We start from the raw sequence: 24,908 nt of genomic DNA on the forward strand, positions 1-24,908 counted from the left end.
GCTCTCTTAACAATATGATTAAAATAGAGTAAGAGAGTTTAAAGATATTTGTTGGCTTTTAAACCACAGAACTTGATTGCTAATCAAAAAATTTGTACAGGATTCCTTTAAAAAAAAGAGCAGCCCATTTTAAGCCCAAATAAATGAAGAGGAATTAGAAAAGGATGCATTTGTTTCAAATCTTAATTCTAAATCATATTTTTAAAATGTATTTAAGCTCTCCAAATGTTTCATATTTTGCCATTTTATTTTCCGATTTTACCAACAAAATAATTGAAATTAGAATAAAAAAATGAGACCAAATTGAAAGTAGATTACTATGGCTGCTCATTAAATTAATTAATTCATGTTGTCAAAACTCCCCAAATAATGTTAATCTAATACATTTTATGCTGGAACAACAATAACAAAAGACCCTCATCCCATACCCTTTGTCCTATATTCCCCAAAATGCTGAGGCACCTTCTTAAGTACCTAAAGAAGTGCTATGACTAATAAAATGAGAGAATACAGAGTGAATGTTGGTCCTGTCTTTTCTAACTATGAGATTAAAATGTAAGATAAAAGAAACATGGTTATTTTTTAACATTCAAAGAATAAATTAAGAATAATAATTCAGCTTCATTAGATTGGATTATTGAAAGCTGTTTATTTCCAAATTCTTCTTAAACAATTTCAGCCATTAATAAAGTCCCAATGTCTTTCAAAATGGATTTAGAAAGGAACATTATAAGTGATAAAAAATAAGGTATCATTAGTTAAATTGGCTTTTACTCATCTGTTTTCACCTAATCAAAAGCAGTTCTTATATCTGATAGATATCCAATGTACATGGGGGAAAGGTTTGAACTGGATGACATTTTAATCATGTACATTGTTCAAGAATAAACTTAGAAATATTTGTTGAATGCTTACTCTGTGTTGAGTTTTACATGCATCATTGCAACCAGAAAGTAGTCAAGCCTGAGATTCTGTTGTATGTGGTTCTATAGTTTGTGCCAATGTCAAGATGCTACTAGTTAGTGTTATTTTAGGTGGTGTGGGTATTTTAGATGCCCTTAGTCTGTAAGTATATGTGTGTGTGTGTGTGTGTGTGTGTGTGTGTAACATTTTTTCCTTTGAAAGTTAGATACTTTTAATTTTTATTGTAAATTTTATAATGATATAAAGTTCATCTCAAGCACTCTATTGGATGGTAGTTTGATAATCTTTTGGTTTCCCTTCACCTTCAAATTTAATATGAATTTTCATCCATTCATTTTTTCCTGAATAGGTCTGTTGAAAGATTTGGTATCCCCAAGGGATTTTGACGCCGTCACTCATCTGGCCCTCATCAATGCTGTCTATTTCAAAGGCAATTGGAAGTCACAATTTAGACCTGAAAATACCAGAACTTTTTCCTTCACTAAAGATGATGAAAGTGAAGTCCAAATTCCAATGATGTATCAACAAGGAGAATTTTATTATGGTAAGACATTTTGGCTTTTATTTCTCTCTTCTTGCAGTATATCAACAAATTTCTAAGAAAAAACATGAAATATTCGTTACTCAGATTTCTCAACAGTCTGGTTTGGGCTACAATTCAATTTTCTTGGCCCCATTTTCAAAGGCCTCTAATTAGATCCTCAGTGAATGTTATATGTTTTGATAGTTTTCCAATATGTTTCTTAATTTATAAAGTTGATTACACCTACAGAGTGGCTTTATTCATGTGAAAATATCTGACCTTGTGTAAGGATGTTCTGAGTTACTCCAGAAAGTCATTTGCTTTGGGGTGGTTTTCAGGGAACCGTATGTCCCACCCAGCTCTTGATTTGGACACCTTATCACTTCTTGAATTATAAGCATTCCTTTAAAATTTTGCTTTCAGACTTGTTTACGTATGGTCAGGCATAATTATTCATTCATAGTTTCACTTACTGAGAGTATATAATTTGTGATACAAGTCAGCATCCTTGGCATTTTTTCAGGGATATTTCATTGGCCTTTTCAGAAGTTTAGGGTGCTAATCCTTTCTCCATACCATACTGAACTGTAATTATTTATTGTCATAAGCAGAAATGTAATTGCAAGCTAAGTATATGTTAGAACTAATATTTTATTCTATTTAAAGGTACACAGTAAAATTAAAATATGATAATCATGGTTACTCAAATTAACAGTCAAAATAAGAAAGGGAAATACCTATTTATTTGAGAACCAAAATGTTTAATGTGACATCTAAAGGACCTAGATCAGTTAAATGAAAATATTCAGAACAAAAGCATTACATTTGTTTTGAAAATGGGGGAAATTTTAAAGTAGTGGCAGGACCATTTGTTTTAAAGACTTTTTTTTTTTTTTTTAATGAAAGCCTGGTCAATTTGGCTAAGTTCATAGAACACAAAGCCAATTACCTAATTTACCTAATTATCTAACTTGGAGATTTTAATCACCACAAATGCTCTAGATAACTACTGCCGAATGAAGTAGATTTCACTTTGGCTGTGCTACCTTGGCCTCAAAACTTTTAGCTGTGGTAATAATAGAGTACCAGGTATGATGTGGTCAGTTTTTCCCTTCTTAGAAATCAGGTGGATATTGGTAAATGTGATTTACATCCGACTTGGATCCAGGGCTTTATTTTTCTAATCATGACTTTTCATTTTTTTAATGATATCCTTAAAATATATTCATTTGAGATATCTCATTTAAAAATAAAAAGTAAGTCTAGAGAACATGCTATGAGAAATGTGAAACAATTCTGGGGATCCTAAAATAAAATAAATTCTGTAGGGCTGAGGATTCACTTGAATTTCAGGGCTTACTTTAAAATAAACCCTCTTCTTCTCAGATGCCTGAATTTTTTATCTTCTATACACTATTTTGGAAGAAAGTTATAACAAATGTAAACATTTTATTTAAGCCTTGATAGGGGCCTTTTATCACCTTTCTGTTCTTTTTAGGGGAATTTAGTGATGGCTCCAATGAAGCTGGTGGTATCTACCAAGTCCTGGAAATACCCTATGAGGGGGATGAGATAAGTATGATGCTGGTCTTGTCCAGACAGGAAGTTCCACTGGCCACTCTGGAGCCATTGGTCAAAGCACAGCTGATTGAAGAATGGGCAAACTCTGTGAAGAAGCAAAAAGTGGAAGTGTACCTCCCCAGGTGAGAGGTTCCTGTGTGACTCCCTCTGATAGCATGGAGGGAGGGTATCAATGAAGGTTCTGATGCAGAGAAACTCTTGCCACTGCTTTTGAATTTTGTCTTGTGTTGCTGTCTTCTTCCTCCTCTTCTTTCTCCTCCGTCTTTTAAAAAGTATTCTTTCATACTCATTCAGTCCTGCCCAGAGACACAGGCTGACTCATTGATCATTCTATACTACTTATCAAGACCTAGTTTCAGATATGAGTCAATATTCTTAGCTTCATTTTAGAAGATTTTTCAATAGATGGTCTCTGAATATCATTTGCATCTACAGTCTTCTGTATTTCATTAAAATTTAAATGGATAATAGCTGGAGAAAAAATAATCTTCTACTTTGTTGGAAGAAGTGCAAGCAAGTCATGGGCTAGGTGCCAAGATGCAACCATAAATAAGCAGGAAGAAGCTTAAAATTCTCCCTGTGGCTGAAAGAATAAAATCCATGCAGGGCCTTGATGTTCTGACTACCATCCACTTCCTTGACCCTATCTCTGGCCACTCACCACGTTCAATTTTTTGTAGTAGGTACTATCCCTGTGCTTGTATTTATGCCACAGACACCATATGCTTTTTTATGCCTCAGGGTCTTTATGTATGTTTTTGCATTGGCCTAAAATGCCCTCCTCACATACCTTTGCCAGATATTATTTACTTAGCCTTCAGGGTACAGGTCTGGCACCAGTTCCTCTAGGAAGCCTTCCATGAACCACGTGATGGAGCAGGTGACCCTCACTTTGCCTCACTTATGCACCTCCCTGTTATGACAGTACATTTACATTACCACCCCACAACAGAATTACCTTTTTTGTAGGTCTTGCTTTCCTTCTGTAAATTCTTCTAGGGTAAAGTCAGTTCTCTCTCCTATCCTAGCGATACAGTGTGTTTGCAAAATCAAACCCAACCGAAGATATTATTTCTCCCCTTGAATACCTTAAAACTTAATAGGGGAGCTAGACCAGCAAACCAAACAACAAATTTCTAAACATAGTGTATAAATTCTAGGCTAGAAAACAAAACACGCAAACAGCCAATAAACATGTGCGTGTGTGTGTATGTGGAAGTAGAGTTCCAATATTCATTCCATGTAAGAAAATTACATAAATATGATTAATTAGTATGAATATTGAAGGATGATAAATAAGATATTAGTATTAAAATTGAATTACTAAAACCTCATTGACTCATTTATATTTATTCTAATTTTAGGAAGTGTCATTTAAAATTACATCTTATATGAATGCTTATTTTTCCAAAAACTTAGCTGTTGTTTGCTACATTATGTTAATGAAGGAGAGCTATTTGGAACTGTAGACATTTTTGGCTAGAAATATGCATATATTGATGCATTATGTTAATGTTGTAGTTCATAATATATAGCCATATATAATATATAGCCATATACTTCTCAGTCTACATATAAAAATTAAGGTAATCATAATCCAAATGTTTTTTTCTTTTTAGCTAAGATATTTAGCTTGCATAACTTTCCATGACAATACATTTATGGAGAAAGATTTCACTGTAAGTCTATTCTCAAGGAGAGATAGCCAATGAATATCTAACATACACAACCAGGGTTTTTTTTTTCATACATGATAATTGACATCTACATATTTAATATATGAACAATATATCTTAACTCTAAAAGAACAGTTTACTTTTAAATATTAATAATTAAATGTAAATAACTAAATGAGATTTAAACCTTTATCTAGTGACCTTTTATCATTAATTTTGTATTTTTCCCTTGCATTTTTATATGCAATTCTTTTTGATAATATGAGAAATTCGGTAGAGAGTTAATGCTTCTCTTATTAAATTCTATGAATTGACTGCAGCATCTCCAAATGCCTTAATTCTGTAGGGATGCAAAGTTATTTAAGAGTATTTTAAAAGAATTCTAAAGGAATGTTTATTAAGTATCACATACTGTAATTCAACCACATTCACTAGAAAATGTGGCCTTCGGGTCCTGTCCACTGAGAAATTGAATGCGGCAGCAGAAGAAAATTAAATTTTCATTTTCTAAGAGATACTCTTCAATTATGAAAGAGTTTAGCTTGCTTGCTCATATTAATGCCTGTTACTAAACTAGGCATGGTTAATTACCATGTATCCATTTCTCCAGGAGTTCCATGAATTCTCCTTCTGCATGGCTAATGCATAGAGTGGGAGGCTGAGTAGCTAGATAAGATAAATTTGGTGTCCCTTTTTTAGAGATTGACTGTTTCCAAATACCAATGTGTTGGTAATAATCAACGGGAACTATCCACCCCTCCATTTTACAGCATTATGACCCACCAAATGTTCAGTGAAGGAAGTGATTTATGTGACTCAGTTTTAGCAAAGGTAAAAGTTCTCTAACAGTTGTACTCCAGCTTTACTCAAGTGTCTGTCTTAAAGGGTTTGTATAGTTTTTTCACATGGAGACATTACTCTAAAAATGCAACTTTGCATTTCTGAGTTTGACCACATTCTTGTCCTACTTCACAGGTACTTTTACTTTCTATTATACCAGATTTTATACAAGTTGCTTTAAAATACTTTCCCTTAAGAGGCATAGGGTACTTGGGGGGGAGGGGGAAGGGGGAGAGGCAATTACCTTTGTATTAATATTTTTTCCCCTGAACAATAAATCCTACAGGAATCAGATGCTGAATTGAAATTGTATTTTTATCCAAAATACAAGAATCTATTCAGAAGAGGGTAAGATTGCTATCTCTATGTGATATCACCAAATCCAGTGAAATACCACAAGGTTTATGCACAGCCATATATCTCTAAGATTTAAATGAGATTGACAAATATTCTTCCAATTTATCCATCATAGAAAAAATAGTTTGGCTAATATGTAAAAATATATATTATTTATATATATATATATAATATATGTAAAATATCTAAAAAGCACTTTAGAATGATGCTTGCCATAAAGTAAGCATCATATAATTATTATCTAATATTACTATTATTGTTTATTTTTAAGTCCTAGTATTTATCTTTTGTTAATCAATCTTTTTATATACTTTTCTCTAAGTAGGATTTTTTTAAACTTGGTTCTAATGAAATTACCCTCTTCACTGTATATTCTTACTTTTCAGTCTTACTGATACAGCTTAGGTATAAAAAGATCTTTCTATTGGTAAAATCAAAATGAAATCTCCAATACCTGGAATGCAGATGTACCTGGCTGTAGTATCTTTCCACTGTTACCTTTGTAGTCTCAGGTTTGTCATTTGTGATCAGAGTACTAGAAATCAAAGGATAAGTATTCTCTATTTTGTAACCAGAAACCATCCTGCTATTTTGAAGAGACTGTCTACTAATAAAGCACTTCAGTTTCATGTCTGTTAAAGAAAACCAGTGCATAAGCCATCTGATTTTAGTTTTTATCATGAGTGCTTTTATTAGGTTTTTCTTCAAAGAATTTGCTTAATTCTTACACATTTTTGTAAATCTCCTTATGTGTAATATATATTTGTTCTTTTCTAACACTTGCCCCACACCGTCCCTGCTCAGTCTCCGATGCTTCTGCCCTCCACATACCTCTTTAATTTATTGAGATAGAAAATTGCAAATACAAGATTACATCAAATGCCTTTACAAAAACAGCCATGCCTTTTGGTTTTAAAGAAGTAGCATTGTGGCTTTTTATTTTTAAAATCAGTGGGTGAAATGTAAAATCTTCCTGTAGTTTGTTTGTTTTTAAATAAGCCATTGTTGGAATTATAGTGATTAAGGGTGGGAGGACTTCCCAGTCAGAAAGATCTCAGTTCATATCTTTATTCTGCCACCTACTAGCTGTGTGCTTAGGGAAGTTGTTTAGCTTTACTGAACTTCAGTTTGTTCTTCTGTGGAATAGAGGTAACAATACCTGTTTCATAGGATTGTGTGAGATTATCACAGGGATGATTAAATGAGATACTAGACGTAAAAGGATTTGCATAGTGCCTGGGACATAGTAAACACTCAGTATATGGGAGATGATAATGATTATTTATATTAATATTAGTCTATATAAAGAGGAAAGAGAGAGTATATGGATAATAGCTATTTTTTAATAGTTTGATAAGGAACAAAGACAAGGAATGGATAAGTGGAAATTGTTTACATCTTGTCTTCAACTTTAAACAAACACTCTCGTGGACACGTAGATTTTATTTCACTTCACCCTACGTATTTGATCTTATGCCAGATACTACAAATATTAAAATGAAAAAAACACTAGATCTGACAAATTTACAGTTAAAGTAGCAGAGATTAGTATACCTATTCAATCAAATTACTCCACCACTACGAAAATGCAAATATTCAACACCTTAACATCGATAATAATGTGAATGTTACACATAACTGCAGTATGGTAAGTACTATTAACATATCTGCCCTTTACTGCATGCCTCCTACAAGCCAGCATCATCCTAAGATGTTTAGAAAACTTATTTAATCCCCTCAACAGTACTGTGAAGTAGGCATTATTATTGCCATTTTCCATATGCCAAAACCAAGGTTCAGAAATTAGGGAACTTGCCCAAATTCAGTCTAGCTAAAATATCATCCTCACCAAAACAGCCTAAAAAGTGTGAAACAAACCAAGCTGCTTTTAAGAAGTAAAAAGAATCCCTACTGACATCTTCCTTCACTTTCCTATTTTAGGTGGAACAGTTCCTATTATATAGTAAGCTACCTATGTGACCAATAAACAAACAAATAACAAAGCACACAGAGAAAACTAAGAATTCATTCAAGTCATTGAATATATTCTCCAATGTATTTCCCTACTCATCCCCTTTTCTACTTTCACAGTCAATATCTGCTTTTTGTGGAAAACAAAATAAACAATGTTAAGTGCAAGTTAAAGTGTAGGATATAGATAAAATTTAGTACTTAGTCTAATATGTTTGTTATACCTTTACTCATCTGTTGGTTTTCCCCTGATTATTCTTCTTGGTGTCTGAGTCTTGTTTATAGCAATCATTCTCTTTTCATTCTTCTTAAAACCAGACATCAGAAATGATGCTAACGTAATGTTTAGTGACTATTACAGACTTAGCTTTTTTAAGGACACAGCCCATTGCCTAAAAACTTATATTTATGATCTGTATTGATTAGGAGGCAACATCTTTTAAAAAGGAAATACTTAGTTCTAACCAGTTGTTTTTCACTTTTTATAAAAAAGTAATAAAAGCCTTTGCTTTTAAAAACTGCACTTGTTAATACAGCCATGCTCGGTCCATATCTTTCACTGGAAAGATGGGTGATACAATTCATTGGTTTGATACAATCTCATTGGGAGAGATTGCATATTAAGACCAATCTGGCTTCCTACTTAATAATTTAATACTATTCTGTTATGTTATTCTTTTCGATGCTCCCTTTTTTTACAATAACAATCAAATACTACTTATAGTCAAAATCCAGTTTTAGTATAATTTACCCTCTGTAAAACAGACTTTTAAAAATCAACATATGTAACATTTTATTCCTGTCCCAGGTAGCAGGATGCTGTAACTAAATACTTTTTAAAGGCTGTAACTAAATACTTTTAAAATGCTGTAACTAAATACTTTTTCCCCTCTGTGTTCTCCAGGTTCACAGTGGAACAGGAAATTGATTTAAAACATGTTTTGAAGGCTCTTGGAATAACTGAAGTTTTCATCAAAAATGCAAATTTGACAGCCTTGTCTGGTAGGAAATAAACACCAATTTTAAAAAAATATTATTCCATAAAGTTTTTTTAAGATGATGGTGGTGAATCCTCTATTTATTAAGGAGTTCTGAGGTAAAATATAGTTATCAGTTGCCAGATAAATATAAGAAATATATTTAACTTCTACAAGCAAAACTATAAATACAGTCACAACATTGTATTATTCTGCTCCATGTCTGTCTTTGATAGCAGATTATATTCTCCAGAAGACCTGTCTTATGCATCTTTGAATTCCCCATCACATCTGACAGAATGCCTTGTAGAGCAGATAATCAATAAATGTGTTGATTGAATATCTCAATATGTCCGGTTATAATAAATCATATGGGAAAGAAAGAAGGAAGAGAGGATAAATGAGTGCCTGCTGTGAGAACTAGATGCTTTTAAAAAGAACACCTGTGAGATGATGTAAATATTATCTTAAGTCTTCAATAAAAAACAGTGGTTTTGAAGAAGTAGCTTCAAAATATACTTGACATATTGGGTGTTGAGTAACTTATTTAAAATATCCCAAGGGAAAACAACCAGTTAAATTACTTGATTCAGATGCCCTAATTTGGTCAGGATAAAAATCTTAACATATTAGTAACATTAAAGTACTTAGAAATGTAAAATCCTTTTGGAAATATTTTTAAAGCAGTTAATCCCAAGACACGTATTGAAATAAGGTACCTGTGAGTGTAAGATTTAGTTAGCTTAGATAATGATAATTTTCATCATTTCTATAGAACATGGGAAATAAAACAATATGTTTTCTGATGAGATAAAGACAGATTTATATCAAGATAAAACAAGAGTTCAGAGCCCTAGGAGCTTGGATGTGAGCCATGAAGGTAGAATAAGTGGAGATTCAAAGGGTAATGGGTACATTGTACTTGAGGCAGAAATATATACATATTCGTGGTTCAAGCACAGGATAATTTAAAGTTCTTATACTCCTTTCCTTAGGAATTCAAAGAATGCTATACTGGCCAAATTCCAACTAAATAATTATATTTTGCTTTCTTACCATGGCTCTATTTTCAGTTTGATTAGAGATTCCTCAGTGTGTCACCCAAACGTCTAGGCAGTTATTTCACACACAGAATATTTACTGCTTTTCAGTCCTGAGGGAGTATCACTGCAGTGGCAAATCAATTATTATGGTCAGTGTAGGTCAAATTTTTTGACATATCTGGAAGGTTTATAAGGTAATATTTAATTGCCTTTACTATGTACAGAGACAGTAGAGCATAAATGTACATATGAGTGCAGATTTGAAATCACACTAGGCTCTCTCAGAGTTCATATAGTCTATAGCGGAAAGTCTTTGCTCTTTGATCAAACCTGCATCAGAACTGAATTCTTCTCAACATCCTGCTCAGAGCTGCATTCCCAGTACCTGGCCCAGGGCTGACACGTAGTTGGCACACAGTAGATGTCTGCTAGAGGATAAAACAAGGGAGTGAGGGAGAGAAGAGATTTACCCAGGGCCACCTTGTACATTATATTTCTTGAAACATTTAACTCCTTAAAATATTAGTAAGAGATCTAGGATTGGTCATCCTCAAACACTACCCAGTTCAGGTCTTCAGGACAACTGATGTAAAACCAACTTCTCAAGTTTTCAGTGGGAATTCTTTGATTCTTAAAATTCCTAGTTTTGCCACAGTCTTAGAAGTCCCGGCATGCCAGCCACCCCAACCAATACATTCTTCATTCTCTTTCTCTCTCTCTCTTTCACTCACACACACACATATACACAAATATATACATTACTTTATGAATCATTCATTCAAAAACTTTCTAGTGACACAGCTATAAAAGTTTCCTCTCTGCTTCCTCTAAATTCAATAGCCTTTATTCCCTGCATCATTTTGGGGCACCATATGCTCTGCCTTACATGATTGGTGTCCTGTTCACATGTATACTTCTTTGCCTCCCCAAATTACATGAAAACCTTGATGATTAAAGTGTTTATGACACTTAGTAACCCCACAAGTACCCAGGAAAATTATTAGCATGTATTTGGTTATTACTTTCTACTTCAGTGAGAATTTTCATGGTGTTTAAGATACACAAATTAATTATATTCAATGCCATGTCTATTCCTTTCATTTAACAACTCTTTGTGAGGCAGATAGTGTGAGCAAAGTACTAGGTCATAAAAATGAAGAAATAATTAAGATATCATACCTGTTCTGAAGAAACACATAGACTCGTGGGGAGAAAGACATAAACAGCTGGATTTAATAAAAGGAAGAGTGATAGAAATGTTTTATTGTAGTAGTGGTTCTTAACCAGGACACTATTGCCCTTCAGGGAACATGTGACAATAGCTGGAGACCTTTTTGGTTGCCCCAATTAGGGAGAGCTACTGCCATCTACTGGGTGGAGGCCAGGGATGCTTCTACATTCCTGTGATCTACACAGCACAAGGCAGCTCCCATGACAAAGAATTATCCAGCCCCAAATTTCTATAGCAATGAGTTGAGAAACTCTGTACTAGAGAAAGCATTATGGAAGCAGAACGGAAAAAAATCAAAGGGGAGAATGGGAGGGAGCATATTGGGTCAAAAGATGGAGAAAGAGACTATATGTATTTTTTTTCTTTTTTTTTATTGAGGTAAAATCGGTATCTAACATTATATAAGTTTCAGGTGTACAACACAATTTGCTATTTGTATGCACTACAAAGTGATCACCACTGTGAGTCTAGTTACTGTCTGTCACTGTACAATTGACCTACTTCACCAATTTTGCCCACCCCTTTCCTCTGGTAACCTTCTCCTCTGGTAACCACCAATCTATTCTCTGTATCTCCATTTTAATAGGTCTTTTTCTGGGGTTTTGTGTTGTTCTTTCATTTGGAATACACTCCTCTGTTCCCTCATTTTACTTGACTCTCTGTGTTTGTTTCTATGAATTAAACAAAACAGGTACCTCTCCCAGTCTTGATGGTGTGACCACGTGTAGGAGATGAACCTTATTGTTCAACCTTTCCCCAGCTCTTGGTTGACTCCTGAACCCTTGTGATTGTCTAAGTAGCCTGGTTAATACTTGATAAATCCCAGTTGTGGACAGTGTGTGAAGACCCAGCAGTGTTCCAATAAGAGGGATCTCAGTCAGCACCTGGTTTTAGGCTGATTAGAAGCCAGCTCTTCAGGCAGCAGCTTTTGAAGTATGCAAATCCATGCAGCCCTGTGGGTCCACAGTTATAAAACCTGCTGACTTCCAGACCAGATCTGAACATGTTCCTGGGTGACAGTTTGCAAAAATCAGGGTTTCAGATGAATGAGTAAACTCTGGGGAGGTACCAGTAAGTTGTGGCGAGGCCAAGGGAGGGCTGAAGGATGATATCTCCCTGCCTACATTCCCTGCGAGCGCCTCTGTAGCCCCTAGATGTGTAACAAACCTGTAGCCTGTCCCTCAGGTTGAAGCTCCAAGACAAGGAAATGGACCTTTTTCACAGGCAGACTGGGGATGGTTTTAGTCTGCCGTCTGTGCAGTGCCCTGGGGGGTGATAGCCTGCACAGAGCTGTTTCTCTGATTGTTACAGTCCTTTGGGGCCCAGAAATGCAAGCCCCTCTGGCCACCAGGGCCAGGCAATCAAGGGGCGCCCCCTGTGTGGGCTGTGCTCACCCCCAGCTTTAGCGATGCAGGTGAAGAGCGTTGGGGGAAGGGCACACCCTTGCCTCTAGCGAGGTGGAGGAAGAGCGCTGGGAATGGGGCACACCCAAGGCTACAGCAAGGCTATGCTTGTGTGTGCCCACCTGCGCTAGCAAGGTATAGGGAGAGGGCAAGAATGGCGCTCACCCATGCCTCTGTCCCCAAAGAAAGTCCCAACTTGTCCCTGCCCCTCCAGCAGATGCTTTAAATTTTTATTATTTATTTATTTATTTATTTATTTATTTATTTCTGTGTTGGGTCTTCGTTTCTGTGCAAGGGCTTTCTCTAGTTGCGGCAAGTGGGGGCCACTCTTCATCGCGGTGCGCGGGCCTCTCACTATCGTGGGCTCTCTTGTTGCGGAGCACAGGCTCCAGACGCGCAGGCTCAGCAATTTTGGCTCACTGGCCCAGTCGCTCCGCGGCATGTGGGATCTTCCCAGACCAGGGCTCGAACCCGTGTCCTCTGCATTGGCAGGCAGATTCTCAACCACTGCGCCACCAGGGAAGCCCCAGCAGATGCTTTAAGATTAGCAAATGAACCTCCTTCACATATAGTCCAGGCACTTCTCTAACTGCTGCCTTTGTACTGGGTCCTGGGATGAGTGAGACAGTGTGCAAGTCCTTTCAAAGGAGTATCTCAGGTCTCTACACCGCCCTGGGTGCCCTGGACATAAGCCCCTTAGGTTTCCAAAGCCAGATATTTTGGGGACCTCGTGTCTCCAGTGCAGGTCCCTAGGGTTGGGGTGCCCAACGTGGGGCACAGATACCTTGCTCCTCAGGGTGTAGCTCTGGACCTGTGAGATCCCTCCCTGTTGGAGGTCTCTGCGCCGGGGCATGGAGTTTTTGGTGGGACTGACCCTCTGCATCTCCCACCTGTCTCCATGAGGCCCTTTTATCTCTTGTTGTGCCTCCAGTTGGTCAGCTAATTATTAGCTCTTTTTCAACACTCGCTGTTCCATATGTAGCTTTAGATTTGGTGTGTCTGTGGGAGGAGGTGAGCTCAGGATCTTCCTACACCACCATCTTAGACCACCCCCCCATAAGTATGTATTTAAGCTTCCAAATGCGTAGAACATTTTTGAACAACATCTTAGAAAATGATAGAAGTGGTTGCCTCGAGAATACTGGACACAGGCTCTTAGATGCGAGAAGGGGTTTCGTTTCGTAGATCACTGTGTACTGTTTGGAAATTTACCTTGTGTATGTATAACTTCTTTAATTAAAAGCCTTACGGGGAAATCTTTTTAAAATAACATTATTAGTAGAATTTGAAAACTCGAAAGTACCCAGAAACCAATTCAGTACTATTGGGACACTGCTACATTCTAAAATCATGTAATGAGATTTTTATCTTTCTTTAAAAATAGTTAATGTGATTTAGCAGTGGACCAAAAATACCCTACATGACATTCTCTTGCTTCTGGAAAAACTGAATGACTTGAGAGTCTTTTGCTAAGACCTCTTGAATCCGTGCTTTCATTTTCTGTTCCACGGAGTCTACTTTCATTTCAGACTCTCATTACTGCTGCCCTAGACTATTTCAATAGCCTCCTAAACGGTTTCCAATCTCTCTACCATCTAATCTGTCTTATCTACCACTGCCAAGATTAATCACCTTAAAACTCACTCTCTAATCACTCCAGTTCCTGTTCAGGGCCTCCCTTCGGTCTGCTGTGCACCGTCCGTCCAGGGCGGTTCAGACCTCAGCTCCCTCCAGCCTCATCTCTGGCTGATTCCTTACGCACAGCGTGTGCTCCAGCCAAACTGAACATTCGCTCTGCACCTCACACCCCCCCAGCCCTCATCTTTATGAAATTTCTCCCACCTGAAATACCTTTTGAACTGAGCCTCAGGTCAGATATCTCCAACTTTATTTAGCCACCGTGATTACACCGACCAGAAGTAATCATTCCTTTTTAAATACTACAATATTCTATTATTTTTCTTATGCCACATACCACATATAATTTCATATTATCATTATTTATGCATTGGATATCTCCCACCAGAATTTAAACTTCCACATAATTGATCCTTATGTGTGTTTAAGAAGCACCCAGCACCGTGCTTTCTGCTTCGTACTCCCTGAATGAAGGAAAAAATAAGACGAGATGCTCTGTATTTATTGTGTTTATTTTTTCACCTCAGTTTGATGTCCATTGCTTTTGACGCTAAATTCCATGAACATAAAACATAGTAAAGACTCATGCAATAAACATGGAATCTAGAGAGTGCTGAGAATCATTTTCTTCTCAGGCTCTATTTAAAATGCTCATCTAGTTGCAGCGAAGATCCTGTCATAGAGTAGAGCTATTTTTGTAATGGAAATGAAGGACCATCAGCATTTGGATTAATAGATAATCCTCTTGGAAGGTGTAAGGGGAAAGAGAAAGAGAGTACTAAATCCTTCAGCACGAAGTATGAGCTTTAATAAAGGAGCCAATGAAATAAAGGAATTAAGAAGACACAGCAAAAGCCATATTCAGGTCAGACTCAAGCGCTTAGATTTATGCTGGACTGATTCTTACATCCTGCCCTTGTTCGTTTTCTTTCTCCTTCTACCTGTAAGTCAGAGAGCTGTCTTTCTCTTCCAGCACCGTAATTCCAGTTCTACCCCACTTTCTTGCTTGGACTGTTGCAACAGCTGACACAGTTGATCTTCTTGCCCGCTGCTGATTGCTCATCCAATTCATGCTTTACAGCTGCTGCCACCGATACCTTCTAAAATCAAAGCCGTCATGTCCTGTTACTTCTGGACGAAGCTCGGGCTCTCCAGCATCATGGTCCAAGCTCTTAAAATCAAGCACATCCCCCGCCACTCCCCTCCTCCTCCTAGCCCCAGCTTCAGTTGGACCTTCAGGTCATCACCACTGCTTCTCTCCCTTTGCAGATATAATTCTCTGTTTGGAATGCCCTTGTCCCCTTCTCTGACTTTCACTCTTCTACTTATTCTTCAAGAACCAGTCCAAATGTCGGCATCCCTGAGAAGCTTCCCCTGACATCTTGCCCTTCCTAGATGGTTTACTTTCCCTTCTCTGGATTCTGATAGTGCAAAGTGCTCTCACAAGTTCTACTTTTTCCTTGGATTGTTTGTTCTCATACCTGTCACTGAGCTCGGAGCTCCTCAGAAGCCTGGACTGTGTCATAGACATCTTTCTGTCCTCAGAGCCCAGCGTGGTGTGGGGAGCAGGATAGATGCTGGGTGGGTGCGTGCCTGGAGAAGATGGTGCTGGGCTCCGCCTTGCTCCAAGTTGGGGGCTTCTCTCAAGCCTCTGGCCCTCGTCACTGCCCATGCTCCAGCCACACAGGCCTTTTCTGGGTCCTTGAACACACCTGGCTTGTATCTGCCTCTGCACAAGCCTTTCCCCCCCAACTGCTAACTCCACCTTTAGGTCTGCCTGGGACTGGCTCCTCTGTATTCTTTAGGTCTCAGCTCAAATTAACCTTCTCAGACAAGCCTTTCCTAACATCCAATGTCAAGTAGCTCCTCTTCCCTCCCCTAGTCACCAGCCAACCCATCACTTTATATTATTTCTTATACTTACCATACCCTGAAATTGTGGTCATTTATTGATTTGCTTTTTTATTGTCCTTGTTATTTAATGTCTTCTCTCCCCCATTAGGAAGGAACTATTTAGCTCACCATAGTATACCCAGTGCATCAACAATGTCAGGCACATAGGAGGTGCTCAGTACAAGAATAAATGAATGAGAGGATAAATGAATGAATATTTGCTGGTCTATAACAAAATCTATGCAGAAAAACAAATAAGCAAACACTATTCCTACCTTGAAGGAGCTCAAATTCTAAAACCCTTTCTAAAGTTCATGGGTGGGGCTGAAGCTAAAAGTATTTTAGCAACTAAAGTATGGAGACAGACGTTTTTGGTATCCTAGGGTTCTGTTATGGAACTCCATCCATTCTGTTATTTTAAGCATGTCCTTGAAGCGTGATGCAGAAATCCATTAAAATTGGCTGTTTAGGAACAGTGCCACAAAGGAAGTAGTGGCATACTCCTGCATGATGGCCATCTGGCCAGCATTATGTCAATCACAGGTACTTAGAGCCTTTGGTGCCCTGCACGATACCTCATACGGGCAGGGTACTTGATAAATATTTGCTCAGTGACTGAATGAATGCCTTAGTATTTTGCCCTGCTTTTTTCAGAAAAGCTTGAATTTCTGCCCAGCTCTTCTCTGGGGAACCTAGGGTTTGCTGGCACTGTTTCCATCTTATCCATTGTGAAAAGCCTTGCTCCACGCTGCCTGGAGAAAAGTAGGACCAGTTATTTGGCAGCAATGTCTGCTGTGGCCAGAAGGAGAAGACTGCTTGGGACCAGTGTGTGGGGTTTTTTTTTTGTTTTTTTTTTTTTGTTTTGTCGTTCTGTTTGCCATTGATTTATTTCCATTTTTAGAGAATAGTTAACTTTTCTCTAACAAATAAGACAAACTCATCAGTGTAAATCTCTTTAACTCCCCTCATATTATGATTCCTCGAATACCTGAGTGCGTACTTTGTGGCTGGAAATGTGCAAGGAACTGGGGCTAGGGACGGGAGATAAATAGGACAGGAGGGTCCAGGCCCTCAGGGAATAAGTGCATGGCAGGAAAGATGGCCTTGATTGACATATAATTGCACGAGAATGAGCAATACTGGAGGGCAAACATAGAAGCTATGAACTTGCCTGTATCCTGCATGATCTGATCTCCTAAGATGTGGCAGCAGACACATTCTTGCTTAAACTACTTTCAGCTTATATTTTATTTTAATGTGACAGCTTGCAGTTTGTGCCTAGAGAAGAAAGTTTCATTTTCTTTTGTTCCCTCAGTGTTCATGATGTGATTTCTTACTTGTTAACATTTTCCCCTACTGTATATCCAAAGGGGTGGTGTTTTGCTGAAGGTTAAGTGTCGTGAAGTCTTGTTTACAACTGCAGACATTTGCTGTCCTTGGTGTAGCAGTTAATCACCCCTGGGAGTTGGAACATTGGATTCAATCTTTATTTTGCTGTCTTTGAAATATATATGATGACAGTGGTCTGTTGGATCCCATTCCCTTTGCTCTTCTACTCAATTAGATTTTTAAGTGTTCTAGTGTGTGTGTGGTCTTTGTATTCTTTCTCTGTGTGGGGCTGTTTTCCATCAATTTTCCTAGACCATCTACTTTGGATTAGTGTCACATGTTTTATTTATTACAAGAATAAACTTTATAGCTATAATTGTGAACAGAATTGTGGTCATGGTGCCCACAGAGTGACAACACCCAAAGTCTTACAATATGAAATAACTAACCCCTTTCATTCAACAGTTACTAAATGTTGGATTAACTACTGGAAAATTACACATTACCAGGAAACTCCCTCTACTTAGGTTAGTTCATTCATTAAGCTCCCTAAATGCCAGAAGCCAGGGGCACTAAGGGGAAGGACACAATCCTTGCCTGAAGGAAGTGGACAGTCCAGGAAGAGAGAGATAACAATGTGAATATGATATATTATGAAGGCTTAAATAGAATTAGATCCTGGGTTCAGTGGGAAAGAGTGGTCAGTTCTACTTTAGTGGGGGGGGGGGTAGGAATCAGGAGAGAGCAGAAAAGTCCTGGTAGGGTTCGAAGCTGAGCCTTAGAAGTAGATTAGGTGTCTCACTGTATAAGGGTTCAGTGAGTTTCTGGGGAAGCAAAGACACAGAAGTGATAAAGTGTGGTATGATCAGGCCATTGCCATTCAGATAATCTGGAGCACAGTGTGTAGAGTGAAGAATGCTATTTAGAAGAGGCAGAGGCAACCTCATGGAGGCCCCCATATTACATACTGAGCAGGTGTGCAAGTGTGTTATATACTGATGGGGAGATGGGAGGTAGAGCTAGCAGGAGAGGTGATAAAGGGTTTTAAGTAGGGGAGTAGCATGAATTGGTTTGTATTTGATGATCATCCCAGAGGAAGCTTTAATGTGAACGGGAGGCAGTTAAAGAGTACTTTTAACTGCTCTGTCATGATACACTGACATACCCAGAAACTCATTTAAAAAAGTTATTTGTATGTGTTGCTGGGTTTAATTTTCTGATTTTGAAGAACTTTTACCTCCATATTAATAGATGAGTTTGGTCTATGATTTTCTTTTCTTAGACAGTCCTTTTTAAATTTTAATAGCAAGTAAGACGACCCAGAGATGACATAGATTGCTTTTATTCTTTTTCTAGAGTCTGGAATAGTTTTATCTCAGAAAATTCTGTTGCTAGAAGGTTTGGTTAAAGTTCCCTAGAAAACCGTCTAGGCTTGGAGTGTTTAATTTTGAGGATGGGGGAAGATTCTGTCTACTGATTCAACTAGTTTAATGGTTACTGGACTATTCATTCTATTTTTTTCCTTGATTCAACTTTATAATTTAAATATTTTTATAAAATTGTAGTTGATGGCAAATCTTCTATTTCAAAGTTATCTGCATAAAGAAGCATAAGAAACTTGTGGGGAGAATTGGAAATATTCTTTATCTTATTTGTAGAGGTGGGGTCATAGATATATACATCTATCAAAATTTACCAAATTGTGTATTATAAATAGATACAATGCATAGTAAATAAAATATACCCTTTAAAGTTAACATTATCTGCAGAAAATTATATAGTACTTTTCGTGATTTTTAAAAATTCTGTTATCTTTAGGTATGTTCTGCTTTTTTGTCTTAATATTGTTTACTTGGGTAATTTCTCTTTCTTCTTTGTGAATCTCATTATAGGTTTGTCCATTTCATTATCTTTTAAATAACTAGCTCTCTGGGAAAAACCCTCGGCATTCTTGCTTTCTTGATCTTTCTGCCATGATGTCTTGCAGCATCCCTCCCCTAAAAACCGTTCTGTGGAGGTAAATGAGAGCACATGCAAGGTTTGGGGACTAGAGGAGGGTATACTTGGGGCAGACGCCAGGGTTGAAGGGATGTGAGTCCTTCTTTCAAGGTGCTTGGTACAGTCAGCAAATCAGGCTCAGGGAATATTGGAGGCAGTTTCCTTTGTGCAAATTAATGTGTCTGAAATGTCATTCGGTGTTATTGAAAACTCCCCTCAAATTTCTTTTTCTTTTTTTGTAATAAATTTATTTATTTTTGGCTGCGTTGGGTTTTCGTTGCTGCATGCGGGCTTTCTCTAGTTGTGGCGAGCGGGGGCTACTCTTTGTTGCGGTGCGCAGGCTTCTCACTGCGGTGGCTTCTCTTGTTGCGGAGCATGGGCTCTAGCCGCGCGGGCTTCAGTAGTTGTGGCACGTGGGCTCAGGAGTTGTGGTTCACGGGCTTAGTTGCTCTGCGGCATGTGGGATCTTCCTGGACCAGGGATTGAATCCGTGTCTCCTGCATTGGCAGGCGGATTCTTAACCACTGCACCACCAGGGAAGTTCCTCCCCTCAAATTTCTGAACAGGGCTTACCTGGCAATGTGGACACTCCTTATCCTTTAGGAACTGGGTGCTGTCACTTTCGCATTTAGGGCCATTGATGCATGACTCTACCTTAACTGGCAGACTGATGAAAATGGGCAGCAGAATCTGAAAATAATATAGCATCTATTAACTACTAAATAGTTATATTTTACTGTCTTGGAATTCAGTGTTTGTTTTGCCTACTAAATTATTTTGACTAGTTACTTAATGCAATTGATATTTTTCTTTTCATTTGCTAAAAAAAGTAGTCATCTGGATTTGAGAAAGCTAATTATACTTAATTGTTTGATGTAAAACTTTATTGCTTTTAATTTTTCTTCTAGTTATCAAATGCATTCTAGAAGAAAATATAATATTTGAGACGGACTATTTCATAATGCAGTGCTTCTATCTTAATGCTAAATATGAGCTGAGGAAGGAATATCCCTATTAAAATATAATCAGAGATGCCACCAGTTTGTCTTGGGGCTTATTCAAAATAAGCAGGTGCTTTGCAACAGGTGTACCAAAAATGTTGTTGAACATCATTTTCTATCAGCATCAAGTAATTATGTGTTTTTGAAAGTATTACTAAGGAGTTTAATGGGAAGTCAATTGTGCTTTTACTGAATAGGGCTGGGCATCAGCAACAAGGTTATTTATCTTAAATTTGAAGTAGGCCTCCTGGGATTAGAAATAAAAATGGTACAAACTCGAGTAATCCTTTATCTTGCTTCTTGTGCTATTTTCCTTTTTATATATTTGAAGTATCTTCTGTTTGTTTTGTTTAAATCTTGGGGAAAAGTGGGTAACCCAAGACTGAAGGCTATTGTATTGTATGCTTTGCTAGGGCTGTCGTAACAAGGCACCACAGACTGAGTGGCTTAAATAACAGACATTTATTTTGTCACAGTTCTGGAGGCTGGAAGTCCAAGATTAAGCTGTCTTCAGGGTGGATTTCTTATGAGACCTCTCTTCTTGGCTTATAGATTGCCATTTTCTCCCTATGTCTTCACATGTATTAGTCAGGGTTTTACAGATAAACAGAACCAACGGATGAATGGATATACATATATATATATATATATATGGAGAGAGATGGATATATGCATTTGCATGTATATATATATGTAGAGAGAGAGAGAGAGATTAGGAGATTTATTTTAAGGAATTGGCTTGCACAATTGTGTAGACTTTGGAAATATAAAATCTGCAGGGTAGGTCAGCAGGCCAGAGACACAGGGAGGAGTGTGCAGGCAGTCGGCTGGCAAAATTCCTTCTTGCTCAGAGGAAGCTAGTCTTTGTTCTATTAAAATCTTCAGCTGATTGGATGAGGCCCACCCACATGATGAGAGTAATCTGCTTTACTCAAAGTCCACCAACTTTAATGTTAATCTCATCCAGAAAACATCTTTGCAGAAACATCCAGAATAATGTTTGACCAATTATCTGGGCACTGTGGCCAAGCCAAGCTGACACATAAAATTAACCATCATGCGTGGTCTTCCCTCTGTACCTGTCTGTGTCTAAGTTTCCTCTTCTTGTAAAGAAACCAGTCATACTGGATTAAGGGCCCACCCGAATGACTCATTTAAATTTAAGACTATCTCCAAATGCAGTCACATTCTGAAATCTTGGGGGTGAGCGCTTCCACATATGAATTTTAGAGAACAAATTCAGCCTATAACAGCCATTAATTTAAAAGTAAGCATAACTAGAAAGACAATTGAAAGGGAAAAACAGTCCTCCTAATATTAAAAATGTGTTATTTCCTCTGACTTTAGGATAAAGCATGTTTTTGAATCCTCAGATAAACCAATTAATTGGAATGGGAAATAACTTTTTAATATATTCCTGTTTCTACAACCTAGAAGTCAATTTTGTTTTCCTTTGCCAAGAATATTTCTATTATCACAGTAATTAGAGACTAGATTTTAGAAAATTTTTTATTCTGGTTATATGCGGATTTCTGTTTTCATTTTATGTTTTGAAATTTCAAGTTAGTGAGAAACATGTAAGATGTTTTATCTTGAGTTATGAACTAATTTGAGGTTGCTATTAAAAACAGAGCCACGTTTCTGCTTTTCCTGGCAATATAAGAAATAAACGATGGGAAAATTCCCAATAAAAATGAAGGAGAAAATAAAAACAAGAGAATATAAAATAAGGACAAAACAGAAAACACATCTTCAATGGTTCTTTCAAATCATAAATGTAATCTTACAACATTATCTCTTATGTTTTATATCAGTATCTTATATCACTTATATTTCTCAAATCTGTTTAAAGATAAAGTGCTTCCCTTTCTCTGATACCGAAGAAATGCTTCTGTTATCTCTTTTTTTTGCAGATAACAAAGAGGTTTTCCTTTCTAAAGCAATTCACAAGTCCTTCATAGAGGTTAATGAAGAAGGCTCAGAAGCTGCTGCTGCTTCAGGTGCCAAATTATTGTTTTCCAAAATCTTCTCACTTTTTTGAGATTTGTATTTTTAAAGCAGTCTTGGGTGGGGAATGGGGGTCATTTAGAACTAAGCCAAAAAACTGACGCTGCTCTAACTTAGAAGTCAAGCTAATGATGAACCTGCTAGAATTTTCCAAATAGGATATGAAGCATGCACTCATTTCAGTGCCCCATACAGAGTAACTCCTATCTCTAATGAGAGGCAGGAGGAGATTGTCAGTTCTGCAGAACTGATTTTCCTGCTGTGCTGCCTGTTTAAATATTTTAAATATTTCCCTGCTGCCCAGTTAATCATTTTTCTTTCTACTTAATTATTTTTGGAAGTTAGTTCTTAATTTTGTCAGTGAAGAGCTTCGAGTTTTTAAAAAGCACATGCACAAACAAGAGTGCATGATAGCATGCAATACATAATTTTAAGTTAATAATAAAATAATAATTTTAAATAAAAATTTTTTTTAAATTTACCTAAATTACGTGTCCAAAGCAAAATGGTAAATGTCCTTGGTTATTTTGAATGTTCTGACTTCCTTAGTTAAGCAAGAAGGATTTTTCTTTTTTTTTCATTTGTTTGTTTGGATTTGTTTCAATATCATGTTCAACAGCCATCATCAAATTTTGGTAGGATTTTTCCCTTCTCCGGTAAAATGAAACATATCATATTTGCACAAATTATTTTTAACTTCTGCATACATTTGTCCATTAAAAGGATCTCATCAGTTAAAATGGTGTTTTCGGGAGGAAATAGAAACAGTAGTCTCAGGCATCGAGAAAGCTTAAAATCCTACATAATTTAATCTTGGCCTTTTCCTGACAACAAATCACCCCGCAGAAAGTATAAAATGATTATCTCACAATAAGGATCTCAAGGGAATTCAATTTCCCAGCTGTAGGAAACACCATTGCATCTCTCCCTGCTGTATTTTCTCTTTAATCACTGCTGTTCTGGCCACTTGCTAGAAGCCTGGTGACTTGCTATGTAAAAATCCCCATTTCATAAAAAAGAAATAATGATTTGAGAATATAAAGAAACTGTTTTTTGTTTGTTTGGGGTGTTTTTTTTTCCCTTTTCCTTGACTCAAAGCTCATTTTAGTAAAGTTGTAAGTATTTATCTGAGACTGAGAATAAAAATTTGTAACATGCAAAATAAATTGTCCTATATTTTTGGTGGGATGATGGGAGGGAACTGTGTGTGTGTGTGTGTTTGGTTTTTTTTAAGATCAAGTAGAAATGTTAACACATTTACAATTTTTCTCTAAGTCTTTAAAATCTTGTTTCGTGTAAGTCATTACCTTTGCGTTAAACATAGATAGTCTGGAGAAATTACTCATTAGTCCCCGCACATCCACAGACATGTAATTACTTTCTCTCTGCGTTACAGGAATGATTGCAATTAGCAGGATGGCTGTGCTGTATCCTCAAGTTATTGTCGACCATCCATTTTTCTTTCTTATTAGGAACAGGAGAACAGGTAAGTCTGTTATGAGAACAGAACTTTAATAGGCCAAAAAGAAATCATTTTTTTAACTGAAAACATTTTCCGCATTATTTATCAGATGTGTTCAAATGATTTTTTAAATGAAAATAATTTACTTACATTTTTATCTTTAGAATTTATGAGTATCCAAGGACACAATACTTATCACTGAATCTTTTACTGGTTGTATATTCAGAAGACTTATAGTTTATTCATAAAGCTGAGGTTATTGGAGACCAGTGTTCTTGCTTTCATTTATAATGTACAATTAGAACATTGCTAATTGTAAGCAAGAAGGAAAATAAATATCTTTTGTTCAACTCCTCTTTTGTTCATTCCCAACCCAATGCAGGTACAATCCTATTCATGGGACGAGTCATGCATCCTGAAACCATGAACACCAGTGGACATGATTTTGAGGAACTTTAAATCATTTTATTTAAATAATAAGGAAAATAGTAACTAAGCACATTATGTTTGCAACTGGTATATATTTGAGACTTGTGTTTTACAATACATCTTAAGATAATACTTAAAATAGCTCCCGATAAAAACAATGTATGTAAATTATAAGCCAACTTGTCAAGGAATGTTATCCGTATTATTGAGGTAATGATCCTGTCATGTCATTGTGTTTGTTGTGCTAGTATTTAAAATAAAAGTACATAGTGAACATGTGAACAGCTCTGTTTTTCATTTTAGAAGTTGTAGTATAAAGATACCTCTAGGTGAAATTTGGCAACAATGATGTTTCTGGACATCTTAAGTCTTTTATAATCATGCAGAAACAAAGCACCAAAGTAAATTAGCATCATACATAACAAGCAACAACAAGGGAGGTGAAGACAGGTACTCTGCAAAAATTCTAATTGCTGATTCTCTGAAGACAGTGTATAGTGTAATATAAAAACCTGCACATTGAACATCTTCTGTGTGGCTCCATGACAAAACTTGTTAGAAAAAAATAGGGCTAGGCCAACCCATAGATTATAGCTGTAGCTTATTGACTTTGTCTTTAAAGATC

The 24,908-nt window shown here is 36.9% G+C and overlaps 1 protein-coding gene across 2 annotated transcripts in view; it reads left to right on the forward strand.

Annotated features, from left to right (window-relative positions):
• The window catches only part of SERPINI1 (serpin family I member 1), a 66,923-nt gene extending 42,358 nt beyond the window's left edge, over positions 1-24,565 (forward strand). The window contains exons 4-9 of one of the 2 annotated variants that reach the window (XM_036850661.1): positions 1,274-1,468; positions 2,946-3,150; positions 8,777-8,874; positions 22,299-22,385; positions 23,789-23,878; positions 24,237-24,565. In XM_036850661.1, coding sequence (XP_036706556.1) covers positions 1,274-1,468; positions 2,946-3,150; positions 8,777-8,874; positions 22,299-22,385; positions 23,789-23,878; positions 24,237-24,313 — 752 coding nt within the window. In that variant the 3' untranslated portion in view covers positions 24,314-24,565. The remainder of the gene's footprint in view (positions 1-1,273; positions 1,469-2,945; positions 3,151-8,776; positions 8,875-22,298; positions 22,386-23,788; positions 23,879-24,236) is intronic. The other variant, XM_036850662.1, reaches the window with a different exon arrangement.
• The last annotated feature ends 343 nt before the right edge of the window (positions 24,566-24,908 follow it).

Source organism: Balaenoptera musculus, chromosome 4 (genome assembly GCF_009873245.2).
Source record: "Balaenoptera musculus isolate JJ_BM4_2016_0621 chromosome 4, mBalMus1.pri.v3, whole genome shotgun sequence".
NCBI lineage: Eukaryota > Metazoa > Chordata > Mammalia > Artiodactyla > Balaenopteridae > Balaenoptera > Balaenoptera musculus.